Genomic DNA, 14,551 nt, shown 5'->3' on the forward strand with positions numbered 1-14,551 from the left:
ATTTGTCGAAAATATTATAGGTTTGCAACCAATCGAGTAAGGAGGTGTTGGTTGCCTGACAACGCAGTAGCCAATCCCTGAGGTGTTTGGTTAGTCAGCTCCGGAGTCTACAGGCCAAGCAAGCTCGTCAAGCGGGTTATGCGTTTTTTTCCGAGGGTACCTTCATGATGACATAACACGTAGGTTAAGTTTTATTACACGTCACCTGTAGAATGTTCTATGTAGGAGACATTCGCATATCCCTTGGTCTAGATATTGGCGTTATGTTAGTAGCTAGCATGCTAACTCTACTGTACCTGGTTTGACCGTTCAAACAAGTCATCGTTAGCGAGCTAGCTACTGAGGCGTTAAAATCTGTCCTGCAAACGATATTAACTGCGCTGTTAGACGAGCTATATATGAGTGCTCCAGCTTGTTGTCTTGCTAGCTACCCCTTGCCCATTGTTCTACAACGGGCTGGTGAAAACAAGCATCTGTGTTTGGTTAAGACGCGTCCATATGTTTAGCACAGTTTTTAATATATATATGTTTTTTTAATGTTTAGCACAGGTGTCTTGTGGTGAGGAGTTTTGTTAAGAGCCGCGACGCTCTGTCTAAATATACACGCAATATCGCTTGCGCCACGGTTTTGGAAGACCTTTCATACTGGCGAAATTTTATTTTCCTAAAACAAAATGTTAAATTAATACACAACTTTATAGAGTTAAGGTTCCCACATGGCCATATTTCGCCGCTTCTTTAGGAGAACAGACGGAAGAAAGTGAACTACTTGTGTTAATGAACGCCTGTGTGTAAATGACACAAACGTGTTGTCACTGAAAAATTCTGCCGGCTGCAACTGTTAAAACATGTATAGTAAGTGTGTATTTTGCTTTTTTTTTTAAATTATTTTGATGTGATAGGAAAGTAAAGGGAATTGTTTCTAGGACCGTACGGCAATTGAGACTCGATTCACGTTTAGATAGAGTATTTGGCTTCCAGGGCCAATTCGCTATTTGAACAGAACATGTAAGGTCCATGGACTAAGGAGTAACTTTAGGCTCCTTTAGTCCAATAATGTGCTAAATTATCCCTAACCAGTCTATCAATAACAAGTCCTCGGGGAGCTCGAGCCTTCCACCATTCACCAACTGGTCCCACTTTTTTTTAGTCTGGCTCTCTGTTTCAAACTCGATGATGTAGTGTGACACTGTATCATGAACTTAATCTGGTATTGGAAGTGGATTTCTAATCACACATTCAACGTTATTTCAACGTGGACATTTGTGTAATATTGATATCAACCTTTATTCACACTTATAAAGACTGCATAACGTTTGTTGAATTCCCAGTGTGTTATCACTATACTTTAAACAATCTAAAAGCACAATCAAATTCCAATGGAAAAACAATGTAAGATTGTTGATTATATTATATTATAATTTTTTTTTTAAAGATACAACAAAGTTCAAATGGGAATACAATGTCAGATGTGTTGTATTTATACAACAACTTAATGTTTTATCTCTGTGCTTAATCTAGGCCTAATAGCTAGGGATGCACGATATATCGGTGAACATATCAGAATCAGACGATATTAGCTAAAAATGCCAACGCCGTTATCTGCCTGATGTCTAGTTTAAAGCCGATGTAAAAAAAAACGATGTCAAAGCTGACGTGCATGCCTATATAACATAGGTACACGAAGTAATGACGCCACGTAAAATTTTGCGCTACATGTTCAACACAGCATTCCTAACCCAGCCCACAATGTCTGCTGTGTGGATCGAGCAGTCATTTGAAAGAGTAAGAACATTACAGCGAGACAACTCAAAGGCGAAATCCATTAACTCCAAGACAATGGAATTCATTGCCCTTGACAATCAACCATTCTCTGTCGTGGGTGATGTTGGCCTTAGCGACTGGTCGAGCACCGGTACACACTATCGTTACCAAGTGCGCTATTGTTGAGATGTTGCCCTACCGTAGTTACACAGTAATAGCGCCACTGCTTTTAGCTTCACTGATCTGATTGGTTACTAATAATATCATTTAAAATCCCTAAAATTGTGTCCTATATGTGTTTAGACACGGTGACCATTTACGGTGTCATGCACAAAGTAGATGTCCTAACCGACTTGCCGTTTGGGTCATTGGAATGCCATTTGGGTCTTTGCTTGTCAACACTATTTGACACGTCAAATAACACTGTTATTTTATAGAATGTTGTATGTTCTGAATAGAGGTCGACCGATTATGATTTTTCAACGCCGATACCGATTTATTGGAGGACAAAAATGGCCGGTACCGATTAATCGGACGATTTTTAAAATGTATTTAAAATGTATTTGTAATAATGACAATTACAACAATACTGAATTAACACTTTTAACTTAATATAATACATCAATAAAATCAATTTAGCCTCAAATAAATAATGAAACATGTTCAATTTGGTTTAAATAATGCAAAAACAAAGTGTTGGAGAAAAAAGTAAAAGTGCAATATGTGCTATGTAAGAAAGCTAACGTTTAAGTTCCTTGCTCAGAACATGAGAACATATGAAAGCTGGTGGTTCCTTCTAACATGAGTCTTCAATATTCCCAGGTAAGAAGTTTTAGGTTGTAGTTATTATAGAAATTATAGGACTATTTCTCTCTCTACCATTTGTATTTCATATACCTTTGACTATTGGATGTTCTTATTAGAGGTCGACCGATTAATCGGAATGGCCGATTAATTAGGGCCGATTTCAAGTTTTCATAACAATCAGAAATCAGTATTTTTGGGCGCCGATTTGCGGATTTTTTACATTTGTTATTTATTTTTTATACCTTTATTTAACTAGGCAAGTCAGTTAAAGGCACAGTCAACTTAATGTATGTAAACTTCTGACCTACTAGAATTGTGATACAGTGAATTATAAGTAAAGTAATCTGTCTGTAAACAATTGTTGGAAAATTACTTGTGTCATGCACAAAGTAGATGTCCTAACCGACTTGCCAAAACTATAGTTTGTCAACAAGATATTTGTGGAGTGATTGAAAAACGAGTTTTAATGATTCCAACCTAAGTGTATGTAAACTTCCGACTTCAACTGTATCAAAGCTAAGCAGGCTTGTTTAAAACCTTGGATAGGAGACCAAATTCACAGCCATAAATAGATAATGTCTTCGGTAGGAGATGCTGCCCAGCCTATTTATTTGTTTCTGAAAGTGGATATAAAGTTTAAGATCTGACATTGTTTCAAAGGTATGAATTCAGCATATTGTATACAAGGTTTGTCTGTGGAAAATTGGTTACCTTGATGAAATAATCCGGTGGTTCAAATTTCACCCTCAACAACCGTGTGGATGACTTGGCAAATCCAATGTATTTTCCACATAGATTCCACATCACAATGCAGGGACAAATTACTTTAAAACAACTAGAGGTCGAAGGATTATGATTTTTCAACGCCGATACCGATTATTGGAGGATCAAAAAGGCCGATACCGATTAATCGGACAATTTTTATTTTATTTATTTGTAATAATGACAATTACAACAATACTGAATGAACACTTATTTTAACTTAATATAATACATCAATAAAATCAATTTAGCCTCAAATAAATTATGAAACATGTTCAATTTGGTTTAAATAATGCCAAAACAAAGTGTTGGAGAAGTAAAAGGGCAATATATGCCATGTAAAAAAGCTAACGTTTGAGTTCCTTGCTCAGAACATGAGAACATATGAAAGTTGGTGGTTCCTTTTAACATGATACTTCAATATTCCAAGGTAAGAGGTTTTAGGTTGTAGTTAATATAGTATTTATAGGACTATTTCTCTATACCATTTGTATTTCATATACCTTTGACTATTGGATGTTCTTATAGGCACTTTATTATTGCCTGTGTAACAGTATAGCTTCCGTCCCTCTCCTCGCCCCTACCTGGGCTCGAACCAGGAACACATCGACAACAGCCACCCTCGAAGCAGCGTAACCCATGCAGAGCAAGGGCAACAACCACTCCAAGTCTCAGAGCGAGTGACGTTTGAAACGCTATTAGCGCACACCCAGCTAACTAGCTAGCCATTTCACATCGGTTACACCAGCCATTAGGCTGATAGGCTTGAAGCCATAAACAGCACTGTGCTTGCGAAGAGCTGCTGGCAAAACACACAAAAGTGCTGTTTGAATGAATGCTTACGAGCCTGCTGCTGCCTACCATCGCTCAGTCAGACGGCTCTATCAAATCATAGACTTAATTATAACATAATAACACACAGAAATACGAGCCTTTGGTCATTAATATGGTCGAATCCGGAAACTATCATTTCAAAAACAAAACTTTTATTATTTCAGTGAAATACGGAACCATTCGGTATTTTATCTAACGGGTGGCATCCCTCAGTCTAAATATTCTTGTTACATTGCACAACCTTCAATGTTATATCATAATTACGTAAAATTCTGGCAAATTACTTCGCAATGAGCCAGGCTGCCCAAACTGTTGCATATACCCTGACTCTGCGTGCAATGAACGCAAGAGAAGTGACACAATTTCATCTGGTTAATATTGCCTGCTAACCTGGATTTCTTTTAGCTAAATATGCAGGCTTAAAAATATATACTTCTGTGTATTGATTTTAAGAAAGGCATTGATGTTTATGGTTAGGTACAGTCGTCCAACGATTATGCTTTTTTCACAAATGCTCTTATGTTAAATCATCACCCAGTGTTGCATATAATATATGCAACGCAGAACACGCTAGATAAACGAGTAATATCATCAACCATGTGTAGTTATAACTAGTGATTATGATTGATTGTTTTTTATAAGATAAGTTTAATGCTAGCTAGCAACTTACCTTGGCTTCTACTGCATTCGCGTAACAGGCAGGCTCCTCGTGGAGTGCAATGAGAGGCAGGTGGTTAGTGCGTTGGACTAGTTAACTAAGGTTGCAAGATTGGATCCCCCGAGCTGACAAGGCAGTTAACCCATCATTCCTAGGCCATCATTGAAAATAAGAATGTGTTCTTAACTGACTTGCCTAGTTAAATAAAGGTCTAAAATAAAAAAAAAACATGTAAAACATTATTTTTTTTACATCTGCAAAATCGGCGCCCAAAAATACCGATTACCGATTGTTATGAAAACTTGAAATCGGCCCTAATTAATCGGCCATTCCGATTAATTGGCCGACCTCTAGAAACAACATTAATTCAACCAGTTTGTGCCCAGTGGGATAACTCAATCAGATGGAAGAAATTTGGCTGTGCAGTTATACCTAAACCACTGGGCAAAAACCTGATTGAATCAACTGTGTTTCCACGTAATTTCAAACCCCAAAATATGTGACGGCGTTGAATCAATGTGAAAAATGAATTTGATTTGCAAGAAGTCATCAACATAAGGGCATTTAGACTTTTTTTTCACCCAACTTTTAACCTAGGCCTAAATCCAATGACGTTGAATCCACGTTAGTTGACAACTCAACCAATTGTAAATCAAAACTAGACATTGAACGTCTGTGCCCAGTGGGCAGGATTTATCAAGTTAATTAACAGTCAGTTTATTAAGTGTCTGACTAGCCTAAATAAGCTTGGTAGGTTCACCCCATCTGTCCAGTAGATTCAATTAGATGAAGTGTCACCAGAAGGTCCTGAATGGTTTGGGTGGTAAAGCAATATAAATGATTGAAACAATCCCAACATGCATAAATTGTTTTCCCACTTCCTAAAATTGTATTTTTTGTTTTGTTATTGTGATTTTGTTTACTTCAATTTCATTTTGTTGACCCATTTCAAATTTAACAAAGCCTACATTTTATAGCCCTAGGCTAACCCTACAATTATTCATTTCCTCAGTGCTTATCTGGTCAACTGTTTTTGAAAGGGTAGCCTACAAGCCATTGGTTGTTTTAATTGCACAAGGGACTGTCTGTTTCTTTAGATAAAATACCATATTATGTCTCTTGGATTAGGCTGGTGATAAGAGTATGAGGAGATGGTATGTAGCTATTCCATTTGTTAATAGCTTAACTTCATTGGTAAAATTGTTTATTGCCCAGTTTCTTTGCTCTGACTTGGTGGTTCCTTCTTTCCTCAACCACATTTGTAGTTGTACAAATCATATGCTATAACATGCTAATATAGAATACTAATATGTAGGTTTATTTTATGTGCAAAAACCATCAGTGCCTTAAACTGCAATTCAACCTTTGGATTCTTACAATGACAATATGAATCCCGGCCTGTGTTGCAGTGTGACCTGGTGCCTGCTGAGATAAAGGATTTGGCTTTGTCCCTTCCTAATAAGCTCCCCACACTCCCCTGTTCTTTAGGCTATTGCATGTTTCCATCCCTCCTTGTAGACGTCCTTCGTCCCTAGTAATCCCGCGTCCACTTGTTGAATGTGCACTGCTAATCTATTATCTGCCCCTCTATTTCAGGAGCTGTCTGCGTAGGCCATTCCGTGAGCTGCATGTATCCTGGGAGGTAGCGGATGATCCAGACACATTCGGTGTGTTCTGAAGCACCGCTGCCCTGAGGGAGTCTGGAGGACTGCAGCGATGCCAGAATCTTCACTTGGTGAGTATTACATTGACCTTATGTACCGCTTGTGGTTTTCATTGAAATTGTGATGCACTTTTTCAGCTTTGTTTAGTTTGATTATGATTCTCCATTTGTCACTCCACTAGTAGTATAGAGCTAGCCTACTTAGTTAAAGATGCAGTGATGAGTAGCTAGGCTGCTACTGTCTCATTTTTCTGGTGCTCTACATAAAGTAAAGCCTCATGTGTAAAGGAGAAGATTAAATTGACAGAAATAGCAGATTAATGCTATTTTAAGGTTGTGTGCCCATAGTAACCTCAATTCCAAAATTCACTCGTAAAAGGAATGCCTCATTGCCTTTCTGTTATCGCGAAGATATTATACTATCTATGTATACTATTTTGCTTCCCAATAGTCCACCACAGTAGACGCGTCCATAATACCCAGAAAAACACCGAAATGGTTCTAGTGTTTATTTTTTTTGCATTACATTTTTACATTGTAATAAAACATAGATCTTTTTTTATTGTGTGTTTGGTGCAGGCTTACCTTGGCGCAACGTTTTGTAGTTTGTGTAATTCTCTCTCGAACAATGTGAGTTTTATCAATATATTCACCTCAATTTACTCCAAAAAATGTGCAATGCTAGTTATTGATAAGTTACCTTGTCCGAGAGAGATTTTTGCTGTTATCAAAATGTCGCGCCGGGGTAACCCTACATGAAGTAGTTCTAAAATCCCAAATAGAAAAATTGAATAGTGAAAAAACTATTGAAACATTTTCTGGGTTTTATGACTCATACTGTTGTACTCAATGTCGTTTTCTGTTCCCAGAATTTTGTATTTATTTCATGCTAATGATTCAAAATTAGACTGACAATAAGGTTGGAATTCAAGTGTTTCTAATAGCCCTGGATTTTCACTCAGTTTTTATACTGTAGCCTATTGGGTGTTTCAACCATGTTGAAGGAGAATTTTACTATTTAGGGCTTTAATCTGTATTTTTTTTATCTATAAAGGGTCCTGAATCTTACCCCATCAGCAATTGACTTCCTCAAACTCATTCTGAAGTTCGGTGCTTTCAAAACATGAACAAAGGCTTCAAAAACACCCGAATACGTAATTTTACAAACGGCAAAGCTCTCACGAACATTTCTGACTATGAATACGAGGATGAAATCGAATTTGCAGGTGAACCTTATTTCTTTGAACCGGAATACACAGACGAGGAGCTTCAACAGAAGGAGGATGACCGAGAAAGGAGAGAGGCAGAGGCTCAGGCTTATAATCATCAAGCATCCGAGGCCCGACTCAGGACATCTGGGGACTGGTGCTGTACCTGAGGGCAATGCCAAGCGATGCCCACTGAGAACTAGTGTCTTTGCTGCCCAGATTGGGACCTGCTTATGCGGTATTGAAAGGCAAATGACTTGGCGTTGGCCAGAGACGAGTGTTACTCAGTTGCATCGTCAGAATCATCTGCAACAAGTACCCTTCACCCACCGGTGTCTACGTTGGATTCAAGGAGGCAGATGAAGCCTTCAGAATCCTTTGCACAATCTTCAACCGATGGCTCATATCCTTTCCCCTTCTATACTAGTGTATTCGGAAAGTATTCAGACCCCTTGACTTTTTCCACATTTCTTGCTACATTACAGCCTTATTCTAAAATTGATTAAATCATTGTTTTCCCTCATCAATCTACAAACAATACCCTATAATGACAAAATGAAAACAGGTTTTTAGACCTTTTTGAAAATAAAAAACAGATACATATTTACATAAGTATTCATACCATTTGCTATGAGACTCATCCTTGAGATGTTTTTCAACTTTATTGTATTCCACCTATGGTAAATTCATCTTTCCCTCGATCCTGACTTGTCTCCCAATCCCTGCCGATGGAAAAACATCCCCAAAGCATGATGCTGCCACCACCATGCTTCACCGTAGGGATGGTGTCAGGTTTCCTCCAGACGTGACGCTTGGCATTCAGGCCAAAGTGTTCAATCTTGGTTTCATCCAGACCAGAGAATCTTGTTTCTCATGGTCTGAGAGTCCTTTAGGTGCCATTTGGCAAACTCCAAGCGGGCTGTCATGTGCCTTTTTTTTTTACTGAGGAGTGGCTTCCATCTGGCTACATAAAGGCCTGATTGGTGCAGTGCTGCAGAGATGGTTGTCCTTCTGGAAGTTTCTCCCATCTCCACAGAGGAACTCTGGAGCTCTGTCAGAGTGATCATCGGGTTCTTGGTCACCTCCCTGACCAAGGCCCTTCTCCCCTGATTGCTCAGTTTGGCCGGGGGACCAGCTTTAGGAGGTTCCAAACTTCCATTTAAGAATGATGGAGGCCACTGTGTTCTTGGGGACCTTCAATGCTTCCCCAGGTCAGTGCCTTGACACAATCCTGTCTTGGAGCTCTACAGACCATTTCTTCAGCCTCATGGCTTGGTTTTTGCTCGAACATGCACTGTCAACTGTGGAACCTTATCAGTGATGGAAAAAGTACCCAATTGTCATACTTGAGTAAAATTAAAGATACCTTTTTAATAGAGAATGACTCAAGTAAAAGTCACCCAGTAAAGTAATACTTGAGTAAAAGTCTATTTGATTTGATTTTAATTATACTCAAGAATCAAAAGTACAAATACAAATCATTTCACATTTCTTATATTATGCAATCCAGACGGAACGCTTTTCTTGTTTTTTAAATTTACAGATAGGCAGGGGCAACACTCAGACATAATTTACAAACAAATCATTTGTGTGAGTCCGTCAGCTCTGAGGCAGTAGGGATGAACAGGGGTGCTCTCTTGATAAGTGTGTGAATTGAACTATTTTCCTTTCCTGCTAAGCATTCGAAATGTAACGAGTACTTTTGGGTGTCAAGGAAAATGTATGGAGTAAAACGTACGTTATTTTCCAAGGGAATGTAGCGGAGTAAAAGTAAAAATATAAATCTTAAGGTAGAGATGCCACAAAAATCTACTTAAAAGTACTTTAAAGTATTTTTACTTAAGCACTTTACACCGCTGGACCTTATATAGACAGGTGTGCCTTTCCAATCAATAGAATTTACCAGAGCCTGACTCCAATCAAGTTGTAGAAACATCTCAAGGGTGATTATGGAAACAGGATGCACCTGAGCTCAATTTCACGTCTCAAAGCAAATGGTCTGAATACTTATGTAAATAAGGTATTTACGTTTTTTATTTTTAGTATATTTGGAAAAATATCTTTAAACCTCTTTCCGCTTTGTCATTATGGTGTGTGTGGATGGAGGGAAAAAAAATATTAATCAATTTTAGAACAAGGCTGTAACTTAACAAAATGTGGAAAAAGTCAAGGGGTCTGAATGCTTTCCAAATGCACTGTAAATAAGAGCAGACTCAGTGTTTCACCTTTCATCAGTGATGTTACTTTATTAGGTAGGTAGCTAGCATATCTCTTACCTCGATTTCAATTTCTGATGCTCCTAGACAGGCCCGGCAACGTCTTTCAACGGTTGGTATTGTTGGATTCGGGGTTAAACTTGGAACATTGTTATATTCAGAAGTATAGGAACATTAGTTACAAAAGAGACATGAGGGGTGCCATGATGAAGCTTGGGAGGGGCTGAGTGCAGGTAAAACAATCGCATGTGACAGTACTGATAAGGGGAGAAAGTCTCATATCACTTAGTTCCCTGCTTAGCAAGAATAATGCAATGTTTAGAGATGAGGAGGAGACTCCACTCAAAGTGGTGTATGAATACCACCGCGGGGAAGCCATGTCTGTGTCTGAATTACAGCTGTATCGACCCTTTGGGGATAGTTAAACTAACCTCTTAAAGCTAGGGGGCAGAATTTTCACTTTTGGATAAATAGCGTGCCCAATTTCAACTTCCTGCTACTCATGCCAAGAATATAAGATATGCATATTATTGATAGATTTGGATAGAAAACACTCTGAAGTTTCTAAAACTGTTTGAATCATGTCTGTGAGTATAACAGAACTTTATGTAGCAGGCAAAACCCAGAGGACTAACTGTTCAGATTATTTTTTATTCCCATCTCTGTTCACTATATTGTAATAGGAACCAATTTTCAGTTCCTACCGCTTCCACACGATGTCGCCAGTCTTTGGAATATGGTTGAGGTTATTCCTTTGTCTTATGAAGAAGTAGGCCAACTCGGAACTGGGGACACTTTTGTGAGTTGCGCAAGACGTGACGAGCAGAGCTGGTTTCTTTTCGTTCATGTATTGAATACAGATTGCCCCGTCTACAATTTGATCGATTATTAACGTTTAAAAATACCTAACGTTGTATTACAAAAGTAGTTTGAAATATTTTGGCAAAGTTTATAGGCAACTTTTGAAATATTTTGTAGTGACATTGTGTTTTTCTAAGCTGTTTTTTTCTGGATCAAACGCGCTTTATAAATAGACATTTTCGATATATTTGGACGGAATTAATCGTACAAAAGGACCAATTGTGATGTTTATGGGACATATTGGAGTGCCAACAAAAGAAGCTCATCAAAGGTAATGCTAGCTCCTTTGTTTACTGCTGGTGCAGATGGGTGCAGGCTATCAGATAATAGCTTCTTATGCTTTCGCCGAAAAGCATTTTTAAAATCTGACATGTTGGCTGGATTCACAACGAGTGTAGCTTTAATTGAGTATCTTACATGTGTGATTTAATGAAAGTTTGAATTTTAAAGCATTTTATTTTAATCTGGCGCTCTGCATTTCCACTGGCAATTGGCCAGTTGAGACGCTAGCGTCTCCCCTATCCATAAGAGGCTTCTCTAGTGTCCGTGAGTTATTTACTCTGAAAATTATAAACTAACAGTTGGCGTTGTCGGCAGGATTCACCACGATTTATAATCAAACCAAAGAGTCCATATCAGTGGAGCAGAGCTGGCAAAAAACAAGGTAGGCAAGTTCCTATACCTGTTTCCACTAATTTTGACATCTTGGGGAGATGAGAATCATAGGATGAACAAATTATGGGATGAGGACCTGGAGAGCCTGAGTTTAATTCGGTAGGCCCAGTGTAACGACTGGTTGTAGCTTTGTGGTATATGCTAGTACCCTAAAGTTTAGAGTAAGTCCTGAGCAGGATAGATCCTGTGGAGGGTAAGTCTCATTGCTTTAAAGAGTGTAAGTCCCAAGCAGGATAGTTCCTGTAGAGGGTAACATTTCATAAATAAAGTCCCAAGCAGAAAGCCTGTGGAGTGTAAAATCTCATAGAGAGAGGGGAAGTCCTGAATAGGGTAACCTGTGGAGGGTAAAAACCTAGTGTAACGGTATATTGGCCAGACCCGTAAGAAGGGAGTCGCAGTGGCCGTGACAGCGCAGGGTGTGAGTGTGTGTGTGAAAGAGAGGTTCATTTTATGCCCTGTTGGGGTAGTGAACCATGGCAGATTATGTGGAAATAGGAAGACAAGTGTGAATAATTTTGTTGTGAAGTGCTCAATAATAGTGAATACGGGAAAAAGCCATTAAGTCATCCGTGTTCTCCAGTAATACATTTCCAGACGCTATGGTACCGGTTCTAATACAAGGTATTAAGTGCCGTGACCTATTAATTGTTGTCCGGGGAAGTGTGTAGCGCGAATAATAGTTGTGTATTTTAGACGGGAGTGAAGAAATCCAAAACACACTTAACACCGTCGGGAGAGGTTAGGGAATAATAACTATTGAATGGCGACAAACGGCCCCGATTCTCCCTGTCATATGGAGCTAAAGGATTTTAATAAAGCCATGGAGGTGCTGAAAGAAGAACACGAGCATTCTAACAATTCGGCTCGAATATGGGAAAATTTAGCAAACTGGATAAAATTGGACAACGTCCCTGAGGAATTCAAATCAAATAAAGAATTCAGGGAGGCAATTATGACTTTGCACAAAGACATAAAACCAGAATCAAAAGCTCAATATACCAGCGTTTTGATGTCAGCATACTATCAACAAAAAATGCATCACGATAAACCCGGAATGAGTACTAGTACACTGCCACAGAAAGACTGGGTATGGGAGTGCATAGATAGAATTTGCACTTCTGCTTTGATGGCAGGCTTGAACCCTGTGATAAAAACGGTAATTGCGGGGGTAGTGGATTTAATTCAAAAGGATGTTTTGAGAGTGGAATATAGCTCCGCTCACTTTGCAGACGTGGGAAGGGTTAATAGGGCCTTAGAGAAAATCACTAACGATAGTTTCAATGGCCAAGGTAAGACACAGAAACGTAGCGGAAAAACATCAACGTGTAAGGAGATAGCTCCCTGTTTTAGATGTGGGACTGTCGGACATTGGAAGAATGAGTGTAAGGTGATACTGGAACCTGCTGCATTCGAAGGAAATACAAGCGTTTGCATCTTTTTCAAAAGAGCAACAACAAATCGTCTTGAGATTAGAAGGAGAGGAATTGTCCCATATTGGTGTATAGCCTGGGTTCGATCGATAGTGGTTCATAGAGATTACAGTTTCTATGTGAAGGAAGACGTATGAGATCACGTTTTACCTAACTTTTTAGTAGAGGCCAGAGATCAAATATTGCGGATTCCTTACGATGAGAAATTCGCTAAATTTGCCACAGGAAAACATATTTTGGGTTGAAGAATCTAGGCAAAATGCCAGGGGAATGGATTTTAAAGGTAACAAATGTAAATTATATGGCCAAACACTCCTTGTAAACTCAGAAAGCCTTGGGGGGGGGGGGGGTTGATATCATGAGACATTTTATGTGGTTTTATTTTTAAATAGATTTATGTTTTATGTCGCCTTATTCTGAAATAGATTTCTAGAATATATGAAAGGGAATTAGCAAAGGAGGTACTAAACCTACAATTAACTTCATATTTATTTTTTTGTTCATGAACATTGTGGTGGATTGAAACAAACATTTAATGATAGGAGTAAGGCCAGTGGATTTACAATTATCAGGTATGGTTAATACTTTTGGATTGCTGATTAAAATGTAGCATAGTGAATGCTAACGAAATGCACACTCTCTTTTCCAAAAGAGGGGGTTTCATTATTTTTCGTTGGAAGGTCCCCAGAGACTGTGGGCGGGCAGTTAGTGATATTGGGCAGTTTTAAGTATACTGTCGGGTTCATTTTGGATGGGGTCTTTTCAATTAAGTTTTAAATTGGGTATGTTGTTGGATGGGAATGTTTTGAAAGATATTTAAATGGGTTCTGAAGGACAGGGAAAGAAAAGGGAGAGGAAATATTTTAATGGTGTCAAATGCCTGATCATCTCCACTAGAAATGATCAGAACAAGGGGGATTCCATTATAAAATGAATGAGAAACACCAGTCTCTATTCAAATTGTGCCATTACTTTATTAGATCATTATTATATCTGTAAGGAGTTATAAAGAGTTGTAATTCTAAGTTGATTAGTTATTTGAATTTGTTTACTTTTGATTTAACATGTTGTTTTTGAGTCACATGTTCGGATGGGAAAATGACCAGTTCCCTGAGGTCCTGGTCTACACACTGCGAACAATTTAGTCTATGGATGCATTGAGATACTGCTCTTTCATTACCAGGCCAACGTGACAGGAAAACAGGGACGAAGGGGGTATCTAATGAGAACAGTTATTACTGGCAATAAAAAGGTTTTGTTTATAAATGTACATTCTAATAGGGATGATGTGTGCTAAGTTGAGAAGCTGGGATTCAAGTCCTATTCTTAAAGTAAGCCCTAAGGAATGTCATTTTAAATTTGGTTTAAATGATTTATAGAATGTTTTAGTTATGATTTGGACACAGCGAGAGAGAGTTGCTACAGAACGGTGAAGGGTGGGGGCATTGCTAAAATTTATTTGACCGAGGGAGGCTCCATAAACCTTATCTCTAAGTGTCAACCGTGAAAGTTTTGTTACCATGTAGTCAAAATGTTTATGTTAAGTCGCATCAATGGGTGGTGCTAAGTTATTAAACAGTGTACTTTTATTGATGTTTTTAGGTTTTGTGGAACATAAGATTGATCATTGTTCCAGAGGAGGGACTGATGTAAATTGACGAATTGATTTGGGA

At 38.5% G+C, this 14,551-nt stretch overlaps 1 protein-coding gene across 2 annotated transcripts in view; it reads left to right on the forward strand.

Moving 5' to 3' along the window:
* Positions 1-84: 84 nt before the first annotated feature.
* Positions 85-14,551, forward strand: part of LOC139406909 (afadin- and alpha-actinin-binding protein-like) — a 32,043-nt gene continuing 17,576 nt past the window's right edge. The window contains exons 1-2 of one of the 2 annotated variants that reach the window (XM_071150060.1): positions 85-179; positions 6,422-6,560. In XM_071150060.1, coding sequence (XP_071006161.1) covers positions 6,542-6,560 — 19 coding nt within the window. In that variant the 5' untranslated portion in view covers positions 85-179; positions 6,422-6,541. The remainder of the gene's footprint in view (positions 180-6,421; positions 6,561-14,551) is intronic. The other variant, XM_071150061.1, reaches the window with a different exon arrangement.

The sequence above is a fragment of the Oncorhynchus clarkii genome, chromosome 4, assembly GCF_045791955.1.
Source record: "Oncorhynchus clarkii lewisi isolate Uvic-CL-2024 chromosome 4, UVic_Ocla_1.0, whole genome shotgun sequence".
In the NCBI taxonomy this organism is placed as follows: Eukaryota; Metazoa; Chordata; class Actinopteri; order Salmoniformes; family Salmonidae; genus Oncorhynchus; species Oncorhynchus clarkii.